Raw genomic sequence first — 27,948 nt, 5'->3', positions numbered from 1 at the left:
TTACAGTGTCATCCCTTTATCCATCATATTTTTCTTCGTATTAATTTCCGGTTTTAATAGTATAATGTAACATTTTGGTGCAAAAATGCACAGAAGGACGCCGAAGCTCGATGCCCAAATAGCGAACACTTCAACAGCCACGGTGTGCTTTCCTGGGGAGCTTACATAAGCAGGGATAAAGGTCACCCAAACAGCGCAAAAGATCAGCATGCTGAAGGTGATATATTTGGCGTCGTTAAAATTGTCCGGGAGATTCCGGGCAAGGAATGCAAGCACTAAACACACGATCGACAAAAGAGCAATATAGGCCGTCGCTAAGTAAAAGGCGGTCAATGAGCCCACGTTACATTCCAGAATAATGATGTCTCTGTAATAACTCATGTTTTTAAGTGGGTAAGGAGGTGACACGCTTAACCAGACAACGCACACTAACCCTTGCAAAAAAGTAAGACTGAAGACACCCAGACGTTGCTGCGCCGGTCCGAACCAGGTCATCGCATTGCTTTTGGGAACAGTTGCCTTAAAGGCAACCACAACAAGAATGGTTTTGCCCACGATGCAGGAAATGCAAAGAACATACACAATACCAAAACCTGTGCGTCGCAACATGCAAGACCAGCGGGACGGTTCTCCAATGAAAGCGAGCGAAACAATAAAGCAAAGCAGGAGGGCAAAGAGAAGCAGGAAACTGAGTTCGGAGTTATTCGCTTTGACCATTGGGGTTTCGCGATACCGGTAGAAAATCACAGCGATGCCCACTGTAAAACCCAATCCTATTAGAGCAAGCAACACCAATACTAAACCCAGATCTTCTTGAAAGGAAAGGAACTCAACTTTCTTGAGAACACATTGTGTTTTTGCCTGATTAGACCAGTAGTCCGAGGGACACTTGATGCAGTCCGTGGAATCTGAAAAAAAAAATCATCTTATATGAAAACAAATGTAAGCATTAAATGCAGGATTTGAGAGGCAATGCTACTTTTCTCAACACTTACCTGTGACATTGCTAATCGCACCATCAGCACACTCTGTACATTCAAAGCAACATATTGGCTGCCCTTTCCGGCTGACCTTTCTTCTTCCAGGAAGACAGGGTTCTGAGCAAATTGCTCGTGGGATCTGAAGCAACAGAAAATATCCTCACATTATCCATTTGATGTTCGAGTGCACCCATATAATATACAGCGCAGTTTAAAAAACTGTTGAAATTAATTCTCTAAAGTAAAATAAAAGTAATCGTTCTGCGAACGTTAAAATGAGTTAAACCTAAGCAATGGTATATGTGAACGGATGCGAAGCCACAGACGATGGTTGCTAAAATGGCTTATTGGCAAACACGGAAAACTGGCGTTTTCAGTCGTAGCGCAGAAGATGAATTCTGGATTTCGAAAGAAGGAGTTCTTCCCCCGAAATGAAAAAAAAACAGTATATGGTCACAGCTGAAATAACTAGAATGTAATAGCGACGATGCAGACACAGTAAACTACTTTACAATTCTTGGCAACTGTTTACACCTGGACACCGCATCAATCGGGAGACCTATTTACGGCTAAGTACTGACATGCAAAGTGCAGGATCCACGTAATTGGGTAACTGCTTGCTTGGGGAAAGGGATCTGGCTCTTTCGCGCAGCAGTGAAAGAGCTGTTGGTTGGTAAAAGAGCCGTGAAACAGTGATAAGGTATCCGTTATTTTGGGGAATATTACAGGAAGTTCAGTGGACAAGAACGAGAGCTCTGGCTGGTTTGTTTTATACGACGTGCCGGAGTCACGTAAATGTCGGAACGAGTCCACAATACCCTTCAGTGATAGAGTGAGCAGCCAAAGGCCGTGTGCCACGTCATTACCAAAGCTATGGTAGGAAGGTTGACGAAATCCATAAAGGGAGTTAAGGGAATTAAGTGCTAAGTTAACGACATGACCTCTAGGTTATGATCTCAGGAATGCCACGTGCAAGTGAGGCATATACTAGTGAGGCGAGAAACAGGAAAATATTTCCGTTGAACACGTGGCTAAGGAGATGGTGCAGGAGGGGCGGCGTCCTTTGTTTAGAGCACCTCGCCTTCGTCTGCAGAATATGGGACCTGCATAAAAGGGTCAGTTTGCACCTGAACTGGTGGCATCTGATATCCTTGCGAGAAAGTTTGCTAACGCTACTGGGGGTTCTTTAGACCAGAGCTTTACTGAGATCTGAACTAGGGTGCCAGATGAGTCGGGGGTATGGCAACCACACAACACACTGCAAGCGCTGGAATTCTAAAGCATCACACAGATAATGCAGGAGAAATTCAGCAGGGCCAGCAGTATTTATGTAAAAGAAGTGAACAGTCAAGATCCTTCCTCAGGCCGAGAATGAAACTGTAGATGACAGTGTAAGCAGCTGTGGAGAGAGTACGAAGAAATAAATTTGCAGGTTGCAGGTGAAACGGATTTCCCTTCCTCACCATGAACGGGTCACCCATGTGCATTCCCCTTGTCACTTCCTCTATTCCTACAGCTCTTACACCTGATACTACCTTTGCAATCCCAGAAAGGGCTACATCTCACCAGACATTTCATCCCTCATTATCATCCAGGACCTAAAACAGTCCTTCCATGTACAGTGACACATTTCTGCCTGCTCGTCTAATCTACTTGTCGGCCAGAAGAAACTACAATCTAATGACGGACAGAGGAAACATACAAACCACTATTTCCCCCCATTTTCTGTGCTCGGAACTTATTTTTGCTCTTGCATAATCTAACCTGAGCAACTGAAGGAGAACACAGGAACCTTTAGGTAATGATCCTCTAAACCTGAGACCATTCTCAAGCAAGTAGTCATTTGTTATGTACAGGGCGTGGACTCTGAACTGATTCTTTACTCTGGGATAATGTAATTTCGAGCAATATATCTGAGACAATTCCCCAGTTGTAGCTACTTATTATCTGAAATGACAGACGTACCAACGAAACCATCTGTAATGTTGTTAGACAATGCCTGTGTTTCCTCATTGAACTGGTTTGGACGGGTCAGTGTGAAGGAATAAATACGTCAGGCTGGGGTGGGCAGTAGCTTCAAGCAATCTTAATTGTGACGTTGTGCAATGGCCATTAAGAAGTTGACCCAGTTAAGACTAGTGACCCTGACTCAATGTTTTGGAGATTGACGTGTTCAACTTATGAGGAGGACTCAAGAGCTCCAAATACATAGGGGAGAACACTCTCCAATGAGTGATCTCCTTGACTAACTATCGCAGTCAAGGAGCACGAAACGGACACATGGAGATCGGAACCACGAGGAATTTTTGACGAACGTCGACTACTTTCGTGGGTAATACATGTCCTCTTCTTTGACTCTAAATGGTGTACCAGGGAATTCTAGTTGGGTGCACACAGGGAGATACTTTGTGAACCCACGAGCTTTTTAGTTGAAACAAAAAGAAGTTAGCTGTCAGTGAATACAGATTATCTGTGGTTCATTGATCACGGTTAGTTGGTGGGGGGGGTGTGATGATTGCAACATACAGTATCTAGAGCTCCCGGTATAGCCTTCTGCCCATCGGTAAGACCTGACATAGACTGGGAGACCGCTTTCATGGGTACGTGCCCTCCGTCCGCCAGAGAAAATAAGCAGGACCAACCGGTAGCCATCCATTTCGATTCATCTTCTCACTGACATTCATAAATATCAATTCATAGCCTGCTCTACTATCGCTGTGAGGCCACATTCAGGTTGGAATTAAACGCCTCATATTCCATCAACAGCATCCGACCTGACGGCATTAACACTGATTTCTCGAGGTTCTCTCTCATCTTATATCCTATCGTCAATTACATCCCCCTTGGTGGTCATCATCCTTCCGTTTCGTCCATGATCCTGCAAACTCTCCTATCATACCCCCCTTCTACGACACGTTTTCTTTCATCAATTAACTTCCCAGCTTCTAACTGAAATTCCTTCTCGATCTCACGGTTTCATCAGTCACCTATATCATTGTATTCCATCCACACACTAATTTACTTCTCCTCATTCTTTCCAGTCCTGATGAAGGTTCTCGGCTGGAAACGTCGACTGTTTACTCTTTTCTAGAGGCGCTGATAGAACAGTTCAATTCCTCCCACATTCTGTGTGCGTAGCACAGAAGAGAGCGGAATGGTTGCAGGAATCAATGTTGATAAGATTATATGAAAAGTCTGTAATCAATAGCTAAGCACGGTGGACCCATGTCTAAATTACGCTTCGATGTAAGAGATGTTGTAAGAAAAACAAGTGAGTTTAGGTCATGCATATTCAGGCCCGGTTATAAAGAGAAGGTTGTACACAGAAGGAGTAGGCATGGCCGGAACAAACAAGTAACTGACCGAACATATAAGAAACGAAAGGAAACAGTGAAAAAAATAAATCACGATTAGCTAAAAAAAAAAGCCATGAGATTGAAGTAGCAGAAAGGTTGAAGGAGATTCCTAAAGGCTTCTGGAGATATATTGAGAACAAAAGGTTAGCAATGGGTAAATTTGGTCCTGTGAACCATTAGAATGGTAATGTACGCATGGAGTTGAAAAAATAGAGCACATAAACACATAGAACTGAAGAAAAGCTAGGGCACAGTACAGGCCGCAATGATGTGGAGAACATGTACATACTTTAGAAATTACCTAGAGTTACCAACAGCCCTCTATTTTTTTACGCTCCTTGAAACTATTCAGGCATCTCTTTAAAGACCCTATTGTATCTGCTCCACCACCATCGCCCATCCACGGACTCACCACTCCCTCCATTAAAAAAAAATGCATACCCCGGACGTATCCTCTGTACCTACTTCCCAGCACCTTAAAACTGTGACTCTAGTTTTAGCAATTTCAGCCCTGGGAAAAAAAAGGTCTCTGACTATAAACACGCTCAATGCCTCTATTAATCGGATACACCTCTATCAAGTTACCTCTCATGTCCTTCCATTAGAAATTCTAGGACTATCCATAGAAATCTAATTTTCGAAGCTCCATGTATCTATCCAAAAGTGTCTTAAATGACTCTATCGTATCTTCCTCCGCCACCGTTGCCGGCATCCCATTCCACGCACTCACCACCCTCTGCGTAAAAAAACGTACCCCTGACATCGCCTCTGTACCAACTCCCCATCACCATAAACCTGTGTTCTCTTGTGTCAACCATTTCAGTCCTGGGAAATAGCCTATGACTATCCACACGATCAATGCCTCTCATCATCTTATACACCTCTATCAGGTCACCTCACATCCTCCGTCGCTCCAAAGATAAAAGGCAAAGTTCACTTAAGCTATGATCATAAGGCATGTTCCCCAATCCAGGCAACATCCTTGTAAACCTCATTTGCACTTTTCTATAGATTCTACATCCTTCCTGTACTGAGGTGATCAGAAGTGAGCACAGTGCTACAAGTGGGGCTAACAAGATTCTGATATAGCTATAGCATTACCTCTATGCTCTTAAACTCGATATCACGGTTATTGAAAGCGAATGCACCGTAAACATTGTTAACCATACAGCCAACCTGCGCAGCAGCTTTTAGTGTCCTATAGACTAGGACCTAATGATGTCTCTAATCCTCCGCACTATATAGAGTCTTGCCATTAATACTGTATTCTGCCATCATATTTGACCCACTAATGTAAATTATCTCACAGTAATCTGCTTTGGACACTTTTTGACACTTTTCAGCCCAATTTTTGCATCATATCGATGTCCCGCGGTAACCTCCTACAGCCCTCCACATATCCACAACATACGCAACCTTTGTACCATCAGCAACTTTTCTAATCATTTCCTTCATTTTCTCATCGAGGTTATTTATAAAAATCGCGAGGAGTGGATGTTCCAGAACAGGTCCGTAAGGCCCATCACTGGTCAACGAACTCCATGTAGAATCTGACCCATCGATAACCACTTTTCAAAAGCCAATTCTGAAATCACAAAACAATGTCCCCTTGGATATCTGCATCTTTATATTTGCAAAAGGCCCAGCATGGCGTACCTTATCAAAAGCTTTGCTAAAATCCGTATAGACTACATCAATATATGTAGTCATATCCGCAAAAAATTCTGTCCGGCTCGTAATACATGCCTTTGACAAGACCATGCCGACAATTCCTAATCATATTATGCCTCTCGAAATATTCATAATTTCTTATTCTCAGGATCTTCTCCATCAACTTACCAACCACTGACGTATGACTCTCTAGTCTATAAATTCCTGGGGTATCTCGACACATTTTCTTGAATAAGGGAGTAAAATCTGCAGACCTCCAATCATGCGCAACCTCTCCTGTCCCCACGCATGATGCAAAGATCATTACCAGATGCTCTGCAACCTCTTCAATCGCCTCCTACAGCAGGCTGGGGTACATCTTGTCCGATCCCGGAGACAGATCCAACTTGATGCTTTCTAGAAGATCCAACACATCCTCTTTCTTAATGTCTCTATGCTCAAGATTTTCAGTCCCCTGTAAGTCATCCTTATAATCGCCAAGTTCCTTTTCCGCAGTGAATACTGAAGCAAAATATTCATTAAGTAACTCTGCTCTCTCCTCCGTTTGCATTTCCAGTTTTTCCACTGTCACACTTGATTGGTCCTATTCTCTCCTGTCTTATTCTCTGGCCCTTCACATATTTATCAAGTTATGTCAAGTCTCTTTTTATTGTCATTTCGACCATAACTGCTGGGACAGTACACAGTAAAAACGAGACAACATTGTTCAGGACCATGGTGCTACATGAACAATAAAAAATTACACTAAACTTCGTAAACCAACACAAAAACTACACTAGACTACAGACCTATCCAGGACTGCATAAAGTACACAGAACAGTGCAGGCATTACAATAAATATTAAACAAGACGATAGGCACAGCAGAGGGCAGTAGGTTGGTAGTCCGATGGCTTGGGGGAAAATCTGTTACATAAGTAAAGAGCTGAATGGTGGCGTCCGGGATTCCGATCGTTTCTGTCCTCCCGCCGAGAATTTCCTTGCACAGATATAGTCCAATTTAATGTCCATTGCAGAGCACAATGTACGGGAGAGCATCCCGGCTGGGGCTTGCTTTTTTCCTAGCACGGACTCCAGTCCGCTCACCTTGCAAATAATTACAAGGCATTGGTGAGACCAAATTTGGAGTATTGTGTACAGTTCCGGTTCCCGAATTATAGGAAAGATGTCAACAAAGTAGAGGGAATACAGATGAGATATACTAGAATGTTTACCTCGGTTTCAGCACCTAAATTACAGAGAAAGGGTGAACAATTTAGGTCTTTATTCTTCGGAGCATGGAAAGTTGAGTGTGGACTTGATAGATGAATTTTAAATTATGAGGGAGATAGATAGAGTTGATGTGGATAAACTTTTTTCAATTGAGAGTAGGGGAGATTCAAACACGAGGACATGAGTTGAGAGTTAAGAGGGAAAAGTTTAGGGGTAACACGAGGGGGAACTTCTTTAATCAGAGCGTGGTAGCTGTGTGGAACGAGCTTCCAGTGGAAATGGTAGAAGCAGTTCGATTTTGTCATTAAAATAAAAATTGGATAGATATATGGGCAGGAAAGGAATAGAGGGTTATGGGCTGAGTGCAGGCAGGTGGGATTAGGTGAGAGTAAACGTTCGGCACGGACTAGAAGGGCCGAATTGGCCAGTTTCCGTACTGTAATCGTTATATGGTTATATATAGCATGCTTTGGGGTTTTGGTTAATCCTTCTCTCTAAGGCCTGTCCATGGCCCCTTCTGGCTCTCCTAATTTCAATTTTGAGCTACTTCCTCCAAGCCTTATAATCTTCTAGATCGTCCAGTTATTTGAAACTTTCGTATGCCTTTCTTTCCTTCTGGACTAGATTTTCAAAGAGTTTTTTTTCACCACGTTTCCTCTGCCGTATCATTCTTTCCCTGTTTCTTTGGAACGTACCTATGCAGCACAGCACGCAAATATTCCCTGAACGTTTGCCGCACTTCTGCCGTATATTTCCCGGACAAAATCTTTTACCTAATTCTGCTTCCAATTTCCTGCTTGTGAGCTTCACGCTTCCCCTTATTCCAACTAAACAGTTTTCTAACTTGTATGTTCATCTCTAATGCTAAGGTAAAGGAGATAAAATTGCGATTTCTATCTCCAGAATGTTCTCCCACTGCGAGATCTGACATCTGACCAAGTTCATTTCCTAATGCGAGATCATGTACAGCCTCTCTTTTTGTAGCCGTATCTACATAATGTGTCAGGTAACCTTCTTGAACACACCTAACAAACTCCAACCCATCCTTGCTCTAGGTACATGCGCTCAATATTTCGTTGGTTAAAATATCCCACCACAACAACACAGTTAACATTATACCTTTCCCTTTCTGCACCTCGATGTCCCTCTTTCCATTAACTGGCCTTTAAAATAAACAGCTAGTAGAGTAATTAGCATCTTCCTCTTTCTACCTTCCACCCACAGAGACTCAGTAGACATTCCCTCCAAAATACCCTCCCTTTTTGCAGCCATGTCGTTATCGCTGATCAGCAGTTCCGCGCCCGCACCTCTTTTGCCTCCATCCCTATCCTTTCTGAAAGAGTTAAAGCATGGCACTCTGAGTAACTATTTCTGCCCCTGAGAATCCGTCTCTGTAAAGGCCACAACATCATAAGCCCAAGTATTGATCCACACTCGAAGGTCATCCCCGTTGTTTATGAAGCTTCCTGCATTAAAATAGGCGCATCTCAAACCATCGAACAGAACGAATCTCTTCTCTATCACCAGCCTATCATCCCTCTCGCACTGTCTCCAAGCCTTCGCTATTTGTGACTCAACCGCCCCTTCTTCCTTCTATTCATTTCGCTTCCCAACCCCAGCAATTCTAGTTTAAACATTGTCTCGGATCACAGCCAGGATTTAGGTCCTCCTTGGATTCAAGAGCAAACAATCCTTTTTCTATAGGTCACCCCACCAGCAACAGAATTCCCAATGATACAGAAATCGGAATTTCTCCCCCCTGCTGCGATCCATTAGCCACGCATTTATCCCACCACCTAACTCTATTCCTGTACTCAACGTCGCGTGCCACAAGCAGTAATACCGAAATTGCATCATTTGAGGCCCTGTTTCCCAATTTCCCTCCTCACTCCCTGTAGTCTGGTTTCAGGATCTCCACCCTTTTCCTACCTATGTAGTTGTCACCAGTATGTACTACGACCTCTGGTTGTTCTTCTTCCCACTTCAGGATATCGTGGATGCGATCAGAACCATCCTGGAGGCAAACTACAACCTGTGTTTCTTTACTGTGTCCACAGAATCCGCTGTTTGACTCCATAACTATATTGCGCCTGGTACTACTGCTTTCTTTCTTTCCTTACCCTTATGAGCTACAGATCGAGAGATTGTGTCAGAGGCTTGGCCACTGTTGCATTTACTAAGTAAGCACTGCCCCCCACAACATTACTCAAACAAGATTAGTTATATTTAGGGGGAAGAGGCCCAGGGGTACCTTTTACTAACTGGCTCCCTCTCTTGACTGTTATGCGCTTATCTGCCTCCGAGGCTCCGATGTGACTACTTGTCGCTAGCTCTTCTCCACCAGCTCTTCACTTTCTCTGACCAGTTCCCTATCTCGGTCCCTAAAGGGCTGTAGATCGAGGCACCTGGAGCAGATGAGACCTTCCGGGAGTTTCGGAGTCTTACCGGACATGCCACATCTGACAACCTGCAGAGAACATCTACCTCACAGACACACGTCCCGTTTTTATTCCAAACAAGTAACCTCCCCAGCCTCGACACGTTTTCGCCGAAGCCCCGTTGAGCCAAAGCCGTCCCACTCTGTCTCCCGCACTTTCGGCACCAGCTCAATTTAAGGACATCTTAAATGAATTTCTTCCATCTGCATTTATTCGGAAAACCTATACAGCAAGTACATGTGAGGTAAAACTGTATTAAGTTACAGAGACATAGCCTTCAGGCATCGACAGGCGCCCGATCCATTGCTCCCTATACATCTACTGCAGATGTAACTATCGAATCTTCTCCTAAACATGAAAATCTAGCTGGCTTGCACCACTTCGCTGGCTGCCCATTGCAATCTCTGACGATCATCTGCATGGATACGTTTCTCATGGTGTTGCCCTTAAACTTTTCACCTTTCACCATTAACACATGACCTCTATTTATTGTCCCACCCAATCTCTGTTGAAAGTAAATACCTACTTGAAAATACCCTATCAAGACCCCTCGTATTCTGTATAACTCCATAAAATCTCATCTCAATCTTCTATATTTCACTGAATAAAGACCTAACCCATTCAATCTTACTTTTTCAATTAGGTGTAGCTACAACATCCTTTGAAAACTTCTCTATACTCTCTCAACCTTATTTCCATCTTTCTTCACGATAGGAGTCAAAACTGGACATACTTCTCCAAATTAGAGATCAATATTATCTGATACATCTTCAACTTAACAACCCATTTCCTGTGCCCAGTAACGTGAATTGTGAAGGTCAATGTGCCGAAAGCTTTCTTTGGAACTCTATTCAACTGTGACACCACTTTCAGTGAATTCCAAAAACTGTATTCCCAAATGCCATTATTGTAACTTCCACTGTGTAAGACCTACCCTAGTTGGTCCGATCGAAGTCTAGCACCCCGCACTTATCTGCTTTATCTCCAGCCATTCCCATCCCTTTTATTTCTTGTGATCCAAATCCCACTGGAGGTCATGATAGTTCTCCTTGCTCTCCAAGACTTCTCAGAGGTTGGTGGCATTCGGAAAGTAGCTCATCCAGTTAATCAGGTAATCATCCAGATTGTAGATGTAGACAACCAATCGCAGACCCTGTGGCACTCCAGTGGACACTCCAGGCACGGAAGCAACCGTCTATTCGCTGTCTGTGGTTTCTCTCTCCAAGCTAATGCCTAATCAAATGTATTACCTTATCTTGAATTCTTAACGAATGGTTCATATTGACCAACCTCCAGTGCAGATCCATGTTAAATGCCTTGCTACATCCATGCAATTAACATCCATTGTAATGCCTTCATGGATGTTCATGGCAACTTCCTTGATAAACTCCATGAGAATGGTTATACACGACCTATCACGCACAAAGCCTTACCTGACTATCTTTCGGCAGTCTATATCTATCCAAATTTTCATATATCCTGTCACTCAGCATACATTCCAATAATTTTCCCACAACTGATGTCAGGCTACGAGACGATGAATTCCTAGTTTTATTGATGAACATTGTTGAAGCAGTGGACCAACATTTGCGATCCTCCAATCCTCTGGTACCTCACTAGTTGCGAAGGATAACTTAAATATCTTTACTTGGGCCCCAGCCATTGTCACACTTGCCTCCACAGGATCCGAAGAAACACATTGTCAGGCGCTGTGGTCGTATCCAAAAAATTAATTTGCCAAATTAAACAGCTCCTCCCCTGTAATCTACAAAGGGTCCATGAAGCTGATGCCGCGTTGCACCACATCTATAGAATCTGTGCCCGACGCCTGAGTAAATACAGATACAAAGAAAAGCATTTAATATCTCGTCTATCGTTCTTGGTTCTACGCATCGATTACCATGCGGATCTCTCAGATGACATAGTTTGTTCCACGCCTTCATTTTGCTCTTAACATATCAATAGGTTCCGTTAGGATTCGTGTGCACCTGTCTGCTGGACAACCTCATGCCTTCTTTCAGCCTTCCTGATTTCTTTATTAATTGCTATCTTATAGTTCTTTTACGCCATAAGCGTCGAATCTGTTCCTACCTGCACATGCCTGCTATGCATCTCCCTTCCCTTTCTGCGTAAACAGTGATTCAATATTGTTTAAAGAATAGGGTTCATTATATGCGCTTTCTTTACATTTTATTTGGATATGCTTACACAAATATTGTACTGTGAAAGTTTCACTTTGGAAAGTTTCGAATTTGCAAAGTACAACTTTACTAGAAAGCAATCTGTCCCAATACACGGGTGTGAAATCCTTCCTCACACCATCAAAGGTGGCGTTTCTCCAACTTAGAATCTCACCCTGCTGTCCAGATTATCTTCTCGCATATCTCTTTTGAAAGCAACGTCATTGTGATCACTAGACGTTAAATGTTCCCCAACATGTATTTCTTTCATCTTTCCTGCCTCGTTCCCTGACAATGATTAGGTATCTTACATTCTCTCACTGGGACTTCTACATACTTTTTAAGGAAACGTTCTTGAAAAGTTCTGACAATTAGCGGTACAAATGGAGAGCTTCACAATTTTTTTTTGCATATTGGCCTTCATAAACCAATGTATCGAGTACTGGAGTAGGGATTTATATTGAAGATGTATATAACGTTTGTGAGTTCTAATTTTGAGTATTGTGTGCAGTCATGTTACCTACCTGCTGGAAGGATTTCAATAAGATTGAAAGTGTGTAGAGGAAAGAGAGATGGATTTTGTTTGGACTTCAGGCCCTGAATTATAGGGAAGCTTTGTACTGGTTAGTACTTAATTTCCTACAACTTCAAAAACTAACGGTAGTTTGGACGAAGGTGTAGTAAACTGCGGGGTGTACAGTTAGGATCAATACATGAGTGTATTCTTTTTCGCTATTCAGGGGGGGGGTGGGACTAGAACTTTTGGTTTTGGATTAAATAACGAAAGTGAAAAGTTTAAGGAGAACTTTAGGAGCAAGCTTCTTCATTGTGAGGGTCGTGCCATTGTGGAACAATATGCCAGCTGACGTGGTGGATGCAAAATTGAATTTTTTTATATAATTTAAGAGATGTTTGGATAAGTACATGGATAGGAAAGGCATGGAGGGTTGTGGTCGGAGTTCAGGTTTATGGGAGTCACAAAGTAGAACTTGGTCTTGGACGAGATGGTTAGAAGTGCCTCCTTCTGTGCTGTAATGTTCCGTAAATGGAACCATAGAACCATAGAACACTACAGCACAGTACAGGCCCTTTCGCCTTCCATGTTGTGCGGACCCATATAATCCCAAAAAAAAGTACTGAACCCACACTACCCCATAACCCTCCATCTTTCTTTTATCCATGTGCCTGTCCAAGAGGCTCTTAAATACCCCTAATGTTTTAGCATCCACTACCATCCATGGCAAATTATTCCAGGCACTCACAACACTCTGTGTGAAAAACTTACCCCTGATGTCTCCCCAAAATTTCCCTCCCTTTATTTTGTACATATACCCATATGTACATAAATCTATTAGTCTATGTCTCAGCAAATCCAAAATGGGGTTCATCCACACTGTATGCAAGGTTAGTAAATGTTATAGTGTCACAGAACGATAGAAGGTATAGTTTACTCGAGAACAAAGCGGTAGCAAGGTAGACTGATCGGTACTTCGATTTTGTCCCACCATTCAGACTGTTCATTATCGAATTACGACAGCCTCAATTTACTTTTTGTGCCAGTTCCTTCACGTTTTATCTATCTGACTCCATTTTAAACACAATTAATAATTTTGCCTTCACCACCCTTGGGGCTAGAGGATCGCAGAGATTCAAGCAAATCTCAGTAATAAAAAGCCTGCGGAGCTCTGTTTGAAAGGATAAGCGTCTTAATCGTGAACTTTTTCCTTCTTTGATACTCTCCAGCTGGACATCCGATCTCACCTTCTATCGTTAATACCTATAAGTTGGAATAAGTTCATGCCTCGTTAACTAAAACACTTAAGAAAATACACCATACGGTGGAGACTGACTTAACATCACATTAAGCGAGTGCATTCAGAGCAAAATCAGCCATATCCAGGGTATGAAAATGTTTTGCATTTCGGCAACGGAAATAGATAATAAGAGAGAGACCATACCGTATTCCCGGTCGTACTCCACAAGATATCTCCGACATTTATCATTAGTTCGCGCCCTGCCGGAGCCGATCCATCGTAATATCCGACGCTTATAATGTCAAGGCTCCCCTGGAAATTCGCTCGTAAGTTCACCAATTCGTATCTTGGAACCGGGTCTCCATTTTTATCAAAATACATGTTTTCGCCCTTCTTCGCTGTGAAATTCACGGTACGCAGATAGTGCATCAACTTTGGGGGGGGGGGGGGGGGAGGTGGGTGGAGGAAACAATAGAGTCTATTCTTCAGCAGCGAAGTAAGTAGACTTTCAACGTTATTGTACAATAAATGATTGAAATGAGCTGTATATGTACCATATAAATAGGAGGTGGAATCTAAAATTGCCAACAATCCAGACCAGACTAAAACAACTAATGTCAAAAATCACAATAATGTTCTTCGAATTCAACAGGCCGCCCTAATTTGTGACTAGAATTCGATCGACTGCCATTTACGTGACACGGTGTGTTCCTCCAGAAAGCTGTTTTTTCTCCATTGATATTGGAAGCGGGTCAGAAACATAACCTACATAATTCTTGTGAGGGTGTTTAAGAAAAATATATTTGACGTAAATCTCCAGGTATGACGACTGAAAAAGAAGCTGTGATTTGTCGATATAACGTAGAGACCCACATCCCTCCTCAAGGCGTGAGCACAACCGGAAAACCATAGAAGAGCAGTCTGTTCGATGTTATTGTATTTTCGAGTCCACCCCCTCACTACCACCTAACAAAGAGTAATAAAATCTACTGGGAGCTGCTGTAATGTGGGCGAGTTCAAGTACTGACTTGTGTAACATTCATTCTTCAAACTATACCCTATACAAACGGGCAAAGATTGAACAACACCGTTATTGGGAGAGTTCACATCTTTGGATCCATTCCGCTATTATTCACAAACTGATGCGCTAAACATTGGAAAACACTTTCTGTGAATATATATTTAACTACCACAGGGAAAATTCATTTCTAAAATACAGTAGTCTTGGTGGAATACATGCTAATAAAAATGGAACAAATTATATGCTCACAGTGAACGCATACCTGATTCCATTCGTAATGACATACTTGACTTAACAAATCAATTACATGCCTACCTGCCAAGACTCGAAATTTGCAAGATGCGCACATGTGTTATTCATAAAGGGTCCGTTGCCTTCTACACAGCTTAACAAATTGTGTAGTGCGTGAGCGATAGAGTAGACAGCTGTATACACGTGGTATGAACTCCCGTCCATTATCGCCGGAATGTAGTCATTTTCTATCCATTCCATCTGTTCCTTTCCTGTGCATTGCCGAAATTGACTTCGAAAATATTCTGGGCTTGTCCCGTTGTCTGTGGTGGAAGAGCAGTTGAATAGAGTTTCCCAAAACTCCGTTACAATATTGCCAGGAAAGTTGGAAGGATGGATATTCAGAAGATAATCTCTGAGATCATCTATCTCTATTCTTCGGGTGGCCGGGCCAATTGTCCCGGTTAGATAAATTGCTTTATCTTCAGGGGAGAGAACATTTCCTGTCTCCCACGCTTCACTTCCAATCCATTGTATACCTGTTACATTTTGACGCCTTATTTCTTTCAATAAAATTCTCATGTTACCATCGTCAGCAAAGGCTACGACCACTTTAGTAGACGCCTGTTTAATCACCTGGACAACTTTACTGATTTTCTCTGCCGGGTCGGTCTTGTGAAATGACTCAGAGTAGGCAATGCAGATCCCAAACTTCTCCACATGTTCCACAAATCCTTGCATTCCGAAATTACCGTAATCAGTGTTACTTCTAATTGTTCCAATCCAAGTCCAGCCAAAAGATTTCACCAGTTCAGCGAGAATTTTTGACTGGTATTGGTCACTGGGAATAGTTCTAAAAAAGTTTGGGTATTCGTTTTTATCGCTGAGACAGGAACAGGTGGAGTAGTAACTAACCTGTACAGATGGAGGTAAATAAATGAATATTTGCGTTCGATTTTTGACTATAAGTGATACACGGCTAGAGTTTCTTTATGAATCTACTTTTGATTCTGCATAACTGTTATTAAATATGCAACATGAAGAATAAACATAATATCAATGGCATACAACGCATTACAACGTAACATTACAACATAATATCAATGACATTACAACGTTGCATAAACAACCCATTTATTGATCATGTATCAAAATATTGGTTCGCTACATGGGACTTCAGGTTGAGGTAGCTTAATTATATGAGCGATATGGATACTTTGGATGCCGGCGAGGTTTACCAGGATGGTATCTTTCTTCGAAGGCATAAACTGTAAGAAGAATTTGGAAACACTTGTGTTGTTTTCTCTGGGGCAAAAGTAGATGAGTGGAGAGTTGATATAAACAAATTGCAGATAGAGTAGATTGTCCCTGTTTTGTTCCTTTCTCAAGATGCTTATTTCTCATACCATTGTGAAGACATATAAGGCGAGGGATAGGAAAGCTAAAACGAGATGTGCCGGGCACATTTACCGCATAGTGTCCAATACCTGGAAAGCATTTCCTGGGGTTGTGAATACGGTAAATACGACAGAATTTTTTTTAAAGGCTCTTGGGTGGCCGCATGCATGTGCACAAGAAGGAGTGACATGGACATGCTTTTTTTAGACAATAGTGAACAATTATTTGGTCATTTAAATTATAGTTCTATCATGTTGGCACCGCACACGGTCTGCAGAGAATGTTCCTGGGCTGTACCTTTCCATGCAGTGTTCAATGTTATATCATAGAAAAATAAATAGAAGAAAAATTAAAGTTCTTACAGGTAATTATTGTAACTGCTGCATATCGTCTTTTTGGTTTATTTCATCGACTGCAATATCACAAAAAGCACTTTTATTGTTATTGTGTACGAGCTAATTAAGAAATGTACCGCCATAATTGAAATGAGGTCAAAACTTTAACACATTACCATTGGGATCCCAAAGGATTGAATTGTTCTTGCAGTTGCAATGGAATTCGCAGATGGACCGCAGCCAATAATGGCAACGACATTGGAGGAAACTGCACATTCAGGGTATTCAATTAATTCTTCAGCTCCGTTGATCAAAGCGAGTGCTGCTTTTGAGGCGATCGTGGAGGACCAGCAGTCATCGTGAATCTGATATCCGAGTGTGATTCCCGGGAGTAGATTCTCATTCTGGTTTATTTCTTCAATGGTAAAGATCATCGTCTGAGCCAGTCGGAAACCTGCAAACCCAAAACTGAGGAATAAACATAAGATAAGTTCATAAAAGACCGCATATTCTTAATTCAATCAGGATGTGATATTAAACAATCTTGAATCGTTAAAGGCTTCAAATGGAACAATTTTCTTGTCGTTAAAAGATATTCACAGCACTGATCCTGGCTCCGGACGTATATTCATTGTTGCCAATTTCACCAGCTCAAAATACCAAATTCGCTCAAAGAGGACACCATACAAGAGGGCTGAAAAGCAAACATATACCTAGTAGTACGCGATCCACTTCACAAATACATGGAACACAAGGCAAAGACAATAGATCCTCAATGCTGAGCTCACCTACATACCAGTTTATTCTCCATTGGGAAATGAGCAACTTTGGACGGAGGCCCTTCATCGGAACTGGAGCAGAAGTGCGCAGAACCAGACAGTAGTCGCATTTCCAGTTCTGATAATGGGATTCCAGTCCGAAACATTCACTCATTATTCCCCACCATAGAGACTGTTTCCGCCATTGAGTTCCACCAACGCATTGTATGCGTTCTTCAAGATTTCCAGCAACGTTAGGATCTGTTATGTCCTTATAACGAGTATGCAGTGTGCTCACCTGATGGTATGTTATATGGTCGCCCTATAAGATTCCATCCATTGACAGAATGTTCAGAATCCTCTTTGAGCAGTGTTACATTCAAGTACCGTTAACGAGAGAGTTAATGGAAACATCACATTACAATTATGTAATTTAAGCTGCTGTTGGGTAGAAGCATAGAACCATAGAACATTACAACACAGAAGCTGGTCTTCTGGCACTTTTTGGCTGTGTCGGAACATTTTTGCAGACAAAAATGCAGACAAGTGTGATGTATTGCGCTTTGGAAGGGCAAACCAAGTTAGAACATACAGGGTAAATGGTAGGACACCGAGGAGTGCCGTAGAACCGATGGATCTGGAAATACAGATACATAATTCCCTTAACGTAGCGTCACAGGTAGATAGGGTCTTAAAAAGAGCTTTTGGCGCATTGGCCTTTATAAAACAAAGCACTGAGTAAAAGTGTTGGAATGTTATGATGAGGTTGTTTAAGACATTGCTGAGGCCGAGTATGCAGTATTGTGTGCAGTTACGGTCACCTAATTACAAGAAGGATATTAACAAAGTTGAAATAGTACAGAGAATGTTTTCAAGGATGTTGCCAGGACGTAAGAAACTGAGTTACGGAGAAAGGTTGAATAGTTTAGGACTTTATTTCCTGGAGCGTAGAGGAATAAGGGGTTATTTGTTAGCAGTGTATAAAATTATGATGGGTGTAGGTAGAGTGAATGCAAGCATGCTTTCTCCACTGAGGCTAGAAGAGGAAAAAAACAGAGGGCATTGGTTAAGGATGCTAACGGAAAAGTTTAAAGGGAACATTAGGGGGACCTTCTTCACACAGAGAGTAGTGGGAGAGTGGAATGAGTTGCTATTTGAAGTGGTAAATGCAGGCTCACTTTTAACATTTAAGAAAAACAGGTACATTAATGAAAGGTGTATGGAGGGATATGGTCTAGGTGCAGGTCAGTTTGACAAGGCAGAAAAATGTTCCAGCACAGCCAAGAAAGGCCAAAAGGCTCTTTTCGGTTCTGTAATGTTCTCTGGTTCTATGTAAATTCTAAGGGATCTCAACTGGTCGAACAACTTGTATCAGAAGGAATACAGTGGCGACGTTTCAGGCTGAGACCTTTCATCAAGATTCACGATAGGGTTAATGTAATTGGTATCTTCAAGTGATGTTCATCATTATTTTTGAACTGCATTGGAATGTGCGATATCAATTAACTATAAATACACGGGGAATTTAGAAAGGTTTGGCATAACACTAATGTAGTTTCCGTTGAGAAATGCATAACCTGGAAAGTCCACTTGATATTCAAAACTGTACTAGTGGATGATTAAAATAATCCTATCCAGGTGCATCATGCCTAGGAATGACAGTGCGCTATTGAGAAAACTGCAATTATTGCAGAAAATGAATTGGGTTGTCGAAACATCTCAATATACCATGTAAACTACAATCCCCGGCGTTTTACACTTTTTACTGCTTGATAAATGACTCGATATTATGAAAGACCTTAACCATCTTGGAATATTTTCCGCCTTCTTGCTTTAGCTCCTCGTCCCATGCGCCCATATTTCTTTTCAACTTTTCTTATCTATCGTCTATTTTGTTGTGTTCCTTCGCCTACTCTACCCCACACTGCCAGCCCCATAGTCTGGCATCGCCTCTCCCTTTTCTGTCTGGCTTAAGGGTCTAGGCCCCTATATAGATGTTGCTTGTGTTTTTTTAAATACCGAACAGAGGTCAATTCAGATTCCCCCCAAACTATTAAAATCACTCCATTTTTGCACGATGACTAACGTGGTAATTAAGTAAATATGAATATCAGCTGTTCATAACTCTTTGTCTATGTAGGATGTGGATCGTACGAAACGCTCGACTATTTCACTTTGATAGACAAAGTTAAAAATACTGTCCTACCATGCTGTATCAGAAGGACTAAAAGTCAACGATAAAAATATGTAACATTTTCAAATGATAATACGATATTGAAATAAAAGTTCAAATGAATGGCTAAGAACAATTTCTACCGGATGCAGTAAACTCACCTTTTGCACATAGAGCTTTTCGGCGAAAAATTAAAAGAGTAGAAGTCATGAATTACATCTAAATGCATGGTGAATATTCCGCCTAGAATGATATCCCCATCCTTGAATAAATTGGGCAAAATGGCTTTTGATCGACGTTTGCAAACGATTCCATGTGTTTGTGGCGAAGACGCGAGCAACAGTAAAAGCAGAAACAGATACATTGCTCAGTTGGAGGGACCTGTAATGATTATCGGAAAAACGTGGATTTATATTGTCTCAATGAAGATCTGAAGACATCCCACAGCGGTTTACAACAGCTACAACTATCCTAATGTGTTACATCTCCGATGATGACATGGCACTCGAGGGATCATTTATTGATGCTGGTACGTCGGGGTAACAGCTGCGGAATTTCACAGAGAATAATATATATATATATATATCTCTCTAATAATAGCAGGTACATCTATAATCCCAGCAGAGAGTAGACGCATCGCAATAATTAAGAAGGAACCACGAGCGTATGAAGATTTCTTACGGTAAATAATTGGTAAATCATTTGTAATTCCTTCATTAGTTACAGAATCCATTCAGAATAATTGAAATAAATACTAAGTGAAATAATAACTACAGAAAAATAGAAATAATTTAAAAAAACTATAGCTCAGAGGTAAGTTTCTTTTCTCACAGAGAGTGATGTGTGCGTGGATTTCGCAGAAGTCGTCTGTGGTGGAAACAGATATAATAGCTTATTTTCAGAGCCTCTTAAATAGGGACATGGTGTTCGAAACAAAAAGACGACTGTACGCTAGGGAAATTCTAAGCAGTTTTGTGGACCGAACAGCCTGCAATGTGCATCAAATTTCTAATTTCCATGTTCTATGTCCTGCATTTAAAAGGAACAATGATACGGATATCATCAATGACAGACGAGAGTTGAGCTTAAAATCTGTTTGTTATATTCTGTCTCTGACCCCCAGAATCCAGGGAACACACAATCCGTATTCCAACATCTGCACTCCCTTACATCACCAACAGAATCCAGATATCCTGAAACCACACAAGGCACGCATTTTGGAAGAACAGTAAACTCCAGACAATGAAACATGGTAAGGAACAAAAGCGGAAGGCTGATAATGTGCACGAATGCTTTATGAGAGGTAGCAGTGTCACTGCTACGATCGCGCTCAGCATCAGAGATCTTCAAAACTCTACTGCATTTATAATACATGGGACATAAGTCATTGGAGCAGAATTGGCCCATCGAGTCTGTTGCACCGTTTAATCATGCTATTCTTTTTTTCCATCTTCTCCTGAATCTCATTTACCGGCCATGTCAAATCAAGAACAAGGACCAAGGAGTGCTCGAGGTCGACAGACGACTGGAGATCGGAGGATCGGAGGATCAGCGATTGTAGGTAGGCCGCGACAGTTGGACCTACCTTTTGAGTACCTGAGGAGGAGGGTAAAACTGCGCAGGCGCAGTTGACGTCAGCGACGAGCGCGGGGTTTAAAAAGAGGCCCACTTTTAGGATCGGGCAGTGTCGGTGCGGACAGCGGAGTGCGTGGGAGCAGAGGGCTGGGCTTTGGCTCAGCGGGCTTCGGCGCAAGGGGACTTCGGTGAGAGGATATCAGTGAGCCTGAGTACGTGCTTGCTGAGGTAAAAAAGGTAAAGTCAGTAGGTACTTTTTTCATTTATTCTGACTAATCAAGGATCAGCTAATAGGGGAGACATTTAGAGCAGCGGGGTGCAAAAGAGCCTTTTGGCCTTTCTTGGCTGTGCTGGAACATTTTTCTGCCTTGTCAAACTGACCTGCACCTAGACCACATCCCTCCATACACCTTTCATTAATGTACCTGTTTTTCTTAAATGTTAAAAGTGAGCCTGCATTTACCACTTCAAATGGCAGCTCATTCCACTCTCCCACTACTCTCTGTGTGAAGAAGGTCCCCCTAATGTTCCCTTTAAACTTTTCCGTTAGCATCCTTTACCAATGTCCTCTGATTTTCCTCTTCTAGCCTCAGTGGAGAAAGCCTGCTTGCATTCACTCTACCTACACCCATCATAATTTTATACACTTCTTTCAAATCACCCCTTATTCTTCTACGCTCCTGGGAATAAAGTCCTAAACTATTCAACCTTTCTCCGTAACTCAGTTTCTTACGTCCCGGCAACATCCTTGAAAACATTCTCTGTACTATTTCAACTTTGTTAATATCCTTCTTGTAATTAGGTGACCGTAACTGCACAGAATACTGCATACTCGGCCTCAGCAATGTCTTAAACAACCTCATCATAACATTCCAACACTTTTACTCAGTGCTTTGTTTTATAAAGGCCAATGTGCCAAAAGCTCTTTTTAAGACCCTATCTACCTGTGACGCTACGTTAAGGGAATTATGTATCTGTATTTCCAGATCCCTCGGTTCTACGGCACTCCTCGGTGTCCTACCATTTACCCTGTATGTTCTAACTTGGTTTGCCCTTCCAAAGCGCAATACCTCACAGTTGTCTGCATTAAACTCCATTTGCAATTTGCCAGCCCATTTTTCCAGCTGGTCACAATCCCTCTGCAAGCTTTGAAAACGTTCCTCAGAGTCCACTACACCTCCAATATTTGTATCATCAGCAAATACGCTGATCCAATTTACAACATTATCATCTAGATCATTGATATAAATGACAAATAACAATGGACGCAGCACAGCTCCCTGTGGCACACCACTAGTCAAAGGCCTCCACGCGGAGAAGCAATCCTCCACTACCGCTCTTTGGCTTCTAGTGTCTAATCCATTTTACTACCTCACCATGTAGAGCAAGCGACTGAATCTTCCTAACCATCCTCCCATGCGGGACCTTGTCAAAGGCCTTACTGACGTCCGTGTAGGCAACATCTCCTGCCTTCCCTTCATACACTTTCCTAATAACCTCCACGAAAAACTCTAAAAGATTGTTCAAACATGACCCACCACGCACAAAGCCATTTTGATTCTCCGCAAATAAGCCCTGCCAATTCAAATACTTGTAGATCCTAATACTTTGCACTCCTTCTAATAATTTACTTACCAGCGACGTCAAGGCTTCAAGCCTATAATTTCCCGGATTAATTTTGGAGCCTTTATTAAAAAATGGAACAATAGCTACTGAGCTATTCTCCAATCCTCTGGCACCTCACACGTGGATACCGACATTTTAAATACATCTGACAAGGACCCTGCAATTTCAAGACTAGAGTCCTTCACGGTCCAGGGGTATACTCTGTCAGGCCCTTGGGATTTATCAGCTCTGATTTTCCTGAAGGCAGCAAGTAACTCCTCCTCTTTAATCTGTATAGGTTTCATGACTACTTGTTTGCCTCATCTCCATAGATTCCTTACCAGTTTCCTTAGTAAATACAGATCCAAAATCTCATTGAAGATCTCCCCATTTATTTCGGCTCCATAAATAACCGACCACTCTGATCTTCGAGGGGACCAATTTTATCCCTCACTATCCTTTTGCTCTTAATATACCTGTTGAAGCTCTCAGGACTATCCTTCACCTTGACTCCCAAATCGACCTCATGTCTTCTTTTAGCCCTCCTGATTTTTTCTTAAGTATTTCCTTCCACCTTTTATGCTCGTCAAGCACCTAATTGGCTCCTTGTTGCCTATACCTGACACATATCTCTCTTCTTCTTTATCAGATTTCCAATATCCCTGAAAAACCAAGGTTCCTTATTCTTCTACACTTTGCCTTCAACCCTGACAGGAACTTACAAACTCTGCACTCTCAAAATGTCTTCTTTGAGGGCCTCCCACTTACCAATCACATCCTTGCCAGAGAACAACCTGTCCGAATCCACGCTTTTTAGATATTTTCCGATACATTCTGATGTTCCAGTTTGATAACTCCACCCGAGGACCAGATCTATCTTTATCCATGACCAAGTTGAAACTAATGGCGTTATGATCATTAAACGCAAAGAATTCTCCTACACACACTTCTGTCATTTGCCCGAACTCGTTTCCTAATAGGAGATTTAATATTGCATCCTCTCTAGTTGGTACCTCCATATATTGATTTAGAAAATTTTCCTGAACACATTTTACAAACTGTAACGCGTCTAGACATTTAACAGTATGTGTTTACAAATCAAAATGTCGAAAATTAAAATCCCCTACTATCACAACTTTATGTTTCCTGCAGTTGTCTGCCAAATCTTTGCAGATGTGCTCCTCTAATTCTTACTGACTATTTGGTGGTTTATAAACCAACCACATTAATGTGGTCATACCTTTCTTGTTTCTCAGCTTCACCCATGAGGCCTCGGTAGACAAGCCCTCTAGTCGGTCCTGCCTGAGAACTGCTGTAGCATTTTTCCTGACTAACAATGCCACACGCACCACCCAACACTTCATCCCTCTGCCTCTATCACGTCTGAAACATCAGAAGCCTGGAACATGAAGCTACTACTCCTGCTCCTCCTGTAACCTCGTTTCACTAATGACTAAATGCCTTAATTCCATGTGTCAATCCACACCGTCAGCTCGTCGGCCTTCGCCAAAATACTCCTCGCATTGAAAGACACACCTCAGAAGATTATTACCACTACACACAACTCTTATCTTTCTGACGTTGCATGAACTGATAACATAATTGATTTTCACTCCCGCTCCACTAACTACTGTGGCTCTCTGGTTCCATCCCCCTGCAAATCTAGTTTAAACCCTACCCAATAGTACTAGCTAGCTTCCCTGCAAGTATATTGTTCCCCCTGTAGTTCAGGTGTAACCTGTCTCTCTTGTACAGGTCCCACCTGCCCCAGAAGAGGTCCCAGTGATCCTGAAATCTGAGACCCATCCCCATCCACCAGCTCCACATCACAGTTTCATCCTCCAGAGCATCATATACTTACTTTCACTGGCACGTGGCACAGGTAGCAATCATAAGGTTCTACCCTCGACGTTCTCGTTTTAAACTTCCTACCAAGCTCTCTATACACTTTTTTCAGGACCTGCTCACTCTTTCTTCCTACGTCATTGGTACCGATATGTACCATGATATCTGGCTGCTCACCCTCCCACTTCGGAATGCTGTGCAGGGATCAGTGTCATCCCTGACCCTGGCACCCGGGAGGCAACAAACCATTCGCGAGTCTCTGTCATGACCACAGAACCTCCTGTTCAAACCTCTAACTATCGAGTTCCCAATCACTACCGCTGTCTTCGTACACCATCCTTTCTGCACTGCCGATCCAAACAGTGCCTTAGATACGGCTACCGCAGTGCCACCCAGGTAAGTCAACCCCACCCCCCAACAGTATCCAAGTCGGTATACATGTGGTTGAGTGGAATGGCCACAGCCTGTACTTTCCTCTTCCCTCGCCTGATGGTAACACAATTACTGTGCCCTGTTTCTTTGGCGCAGTTACCTCCCAGAAACTACTTATACACTCCTCATTTCCCCGAATGATCCGGAGGTCATCCAGCTCCTGCTCCAGTTCGCTAAGGCGGTTTGTGAGGAGCTGCAGCTGTATGCACTTCTTGCAGTTGTCGTTGTCAGGGACACGGGAGGTCTCCCTGACTTCCCACACCCTGCAAGAGGAACATTCCGACATACTGCCTGGCATTCTCTTTAAACTTACTAATTAAAAAGAAATCCAATGAGAGAGAGAGAGAAAAATAACAACAACAACAACTTACCGGAACTTGTTGAGCCAAAGCCGTCCCACTATGACTCAGTCCACTCCGACGATGGTCGCTTCTTTTATAGTGCGCTAGCTGACCGGCTGTCTTCATCTCCTCCGCTCTCAATTGGTTCGCCATTTCAAAAAAACACTGAAAAAGTTCACGAGTCCTCTCGTTCTCAAGCTCTGACGATGGCTGTTTCCCTGCAGAAAACTTCTTTTACAGCATTTGTGTGTGTGTGTTCCTCTGGGTTTTCAACATTGTAGACTTTTTTGTGTGTTTCTATACTGATTTATTTTCTGCCTATCCTGTTTACAAGGATGTTGTCGGGACTTGAGAAACTGAGTTACAGAGAATCGTTGAATAGATTAGGACTTTATTCCCTGGAGCAGAGAAGAATGAGGAGAGATTTGACAGAGGTGCATAAAATTATGATGAGTAGATAGAGTGAATACAAGCAGGCATTTTTTCCACTAAGGCTAGAGGAGAAGGAAAAACAGAGGACATGGATTAAGGATGAAAAGGGAAAAGTTTAAAGAAAACATTAGAGGGAGCTTCTTACAAAGAGAGCAGTGGGAGTGTGGAATGAGATGCCAATTGATGTGGTGAATGTAGGCTCACTTTCAACTTTCAAGAAAAAATGGGCAAGTAAATTGATGAGAGAGGTATGGAGGGATATGGTCTAGGTGAAGTTCAGTGGAATTAGGCAGAAAAATGTTCCGACACAGCCAAGAAGTGCCAGAAGACCAGCTTCTGTGTTGTAATGTTCTATGGTTCTATGGTTCTACCCACCAGCAGCTTAAATTACATAATTGTAATGTGATGTTTCCATAAACTCTCTCGTTAACGGTACTGGAATGTAACACTGCTCAAAGAGGATTCTGGTCATTCTATCAATGGATGGAATCTTATAGGGCGACCATATAACATACCATCAGGTGAGCACAGTCCATACTCGTTATAAGGAAATAACAGATCCTAACGTTGCTGGAAATCTTGAAAAACGCATACAATGCGTTGGTGGAACTCAATGGCGGAAACAGTCTCTATGGTGGGGAATAATGAGTGAATGTTTCGGTCTGGAATCCCATTATCAATCCTTTGGGATCCCAATGGTAATGTGTTAAAGTTTTGACCTCATTTCAATTATGGCGGTACATTTCTTAATTAGCACGTACACAATAACAATGAAAGTACTTTTTGTGATATTGCAGTCGATTAAATAAACCAAAAAGTCGATATGCAGCAGTTACAATAATTACCTGCAAGAACTTTAATTTTTCTTCTATTTATTTTTCTATGATATATCATTGAACACTGCATGGAAAGGTACAGCCCAGGAACATTCTCTGCAGACCGTGAGCGGTGCCGACATGATTGAACTATTATTTAAATGACCAAATAATTGTTCACTATTGTCTAAAAAAAGCATGTCCATGTCACTCCTTCTTGTGCACATTCATGCAGCCACCCAAGAGCCTTTAAAAAAATTATGTCGTATTTACCTCATTCACAACCCCAGGAAATGCTTTCCAGGTACTGGACACTATGCGGAAAATGTGCCCGGCACATCTCGTTTTATCTTTCCCATCCCTCGCCTTATGTCTTCACAATGGTATGAGAAATAAGCATCTTGAGAACGGAACAAAACAGGGACAATCTACTCTATCTGCAATTTGCTTATATCAACTCTCCCCTCATCTACTTTTGCCCCAGAGAAAACAACACAAGTGTTTCCAAATTCTTCTTACAGTTTATGTCTTCGAAGGAAGATACCATCCTGGTAAACCTCGCCGGCATCCAAAGTATCCATATCGCTCATATAATTGAGCTACCTCAACCTGAAGTCCCATGTAGCTAACCAATATGTTGATACATGATCAATAAATGGGTTGTTTATGCAACGTTGTAATGCCATTGATATTATGTTGTAATGTTACGTTGTAATGCGTTGTATGCCATTGATATTATGTTTTTTCTTCATGTTGCATATTTAATAACAGTTATGTAGAATCAAAAGTAGATTCACAAAGAAACTCTAGCCGTGTATCACTTATAGTCAAAAGTCGAACGCAAATATTCATTTATTTACCACCATCTGTACAGGTTAGTTACTACTCCACCTGTTCCTGTCTCAGCGATAAGAACGAAGACACAAACTTTTTTAGAACTATTCCCAGTGACCAATACCAGTCAAAAATTCTCGCTGAACTGGTGAAATCTTTTGGCTGGACTTGGATTGGAACAATTAGAAGTAACACTGATTACGGTAATTTCAGAATGCAAGGATTTGTGGAACATGTGGAGAGGTTTGGGATCTGCATTGCCGACTCTGAGTCATTTCACAAGACCGACCCGGCAGAGAAAATCAGTAAAGTTGTCCAGGTGATTAAACAGGCGTCTACTAAAGTTGTCGTAGCCTTTGCTGACGATGGTAACATGAGAATTTTATTGAAAGAAATAAGGCGTCAAAATGTAACAGGTATACAATGGATTGGAAGTGAAGCGTGGGTGACAGGAAATGTTCTCTCCCCTGAAGATAAAGCAATTTATCTAACCGGGACAATTGGCCCGGCCACCCGAAGAATAGAGCTGGATGATCTCAGAGATTATCTTCTGAATATCCACCC

General features: G+C 42.0%; 1 protein-coding gene across 1 annotated transcript; it reads right to left on the bottom strand.

Moving 5' to 3' along the window:
* Positions 1-27,131, bottom strand: LOC140724645 (extracellular calcium-sensing receptor-like). Its single transcript, XM_073039070.1, has 5 exons — positions 27,070-27,131; positions 16,751-17,042; positions 14,926-15,756; positions 13,811-14,021; positions 1-908 (listed from the first exon to the last, which is right to left on the bottom strand). The coding sequence occupies exons 1-5, from the start codon at positions 27,129-27,131 to the stop codon at positions 1-3; spliced, it is 2,304 nt and encodes a 767-aa protein (XP_072895171.1).
* Between the last annotated feature and the right edge of the window lie 817 nt (positions 27,132-27,948).

The sequence above is a fragment of the Hemitrygon akajei genome, chromosome 3, assembly GCF_048418815.1.
Source record: "Hemitrygon akajei chromosome 3, sHemAka1.3, whole genome shotgun sequence".
Classification (NCBI taxonomy): Eukaryota; Metazoa; Chordata; class Chondrichthyes; order Myliobatiformes; family Dasyatidae; genus Hemitrygon; species Hemitrygon akajei.
Note: the sequence above shows the minus strand (reverse complement) of the source record. Positions and strands in the feature narration are given on the sequence as shown.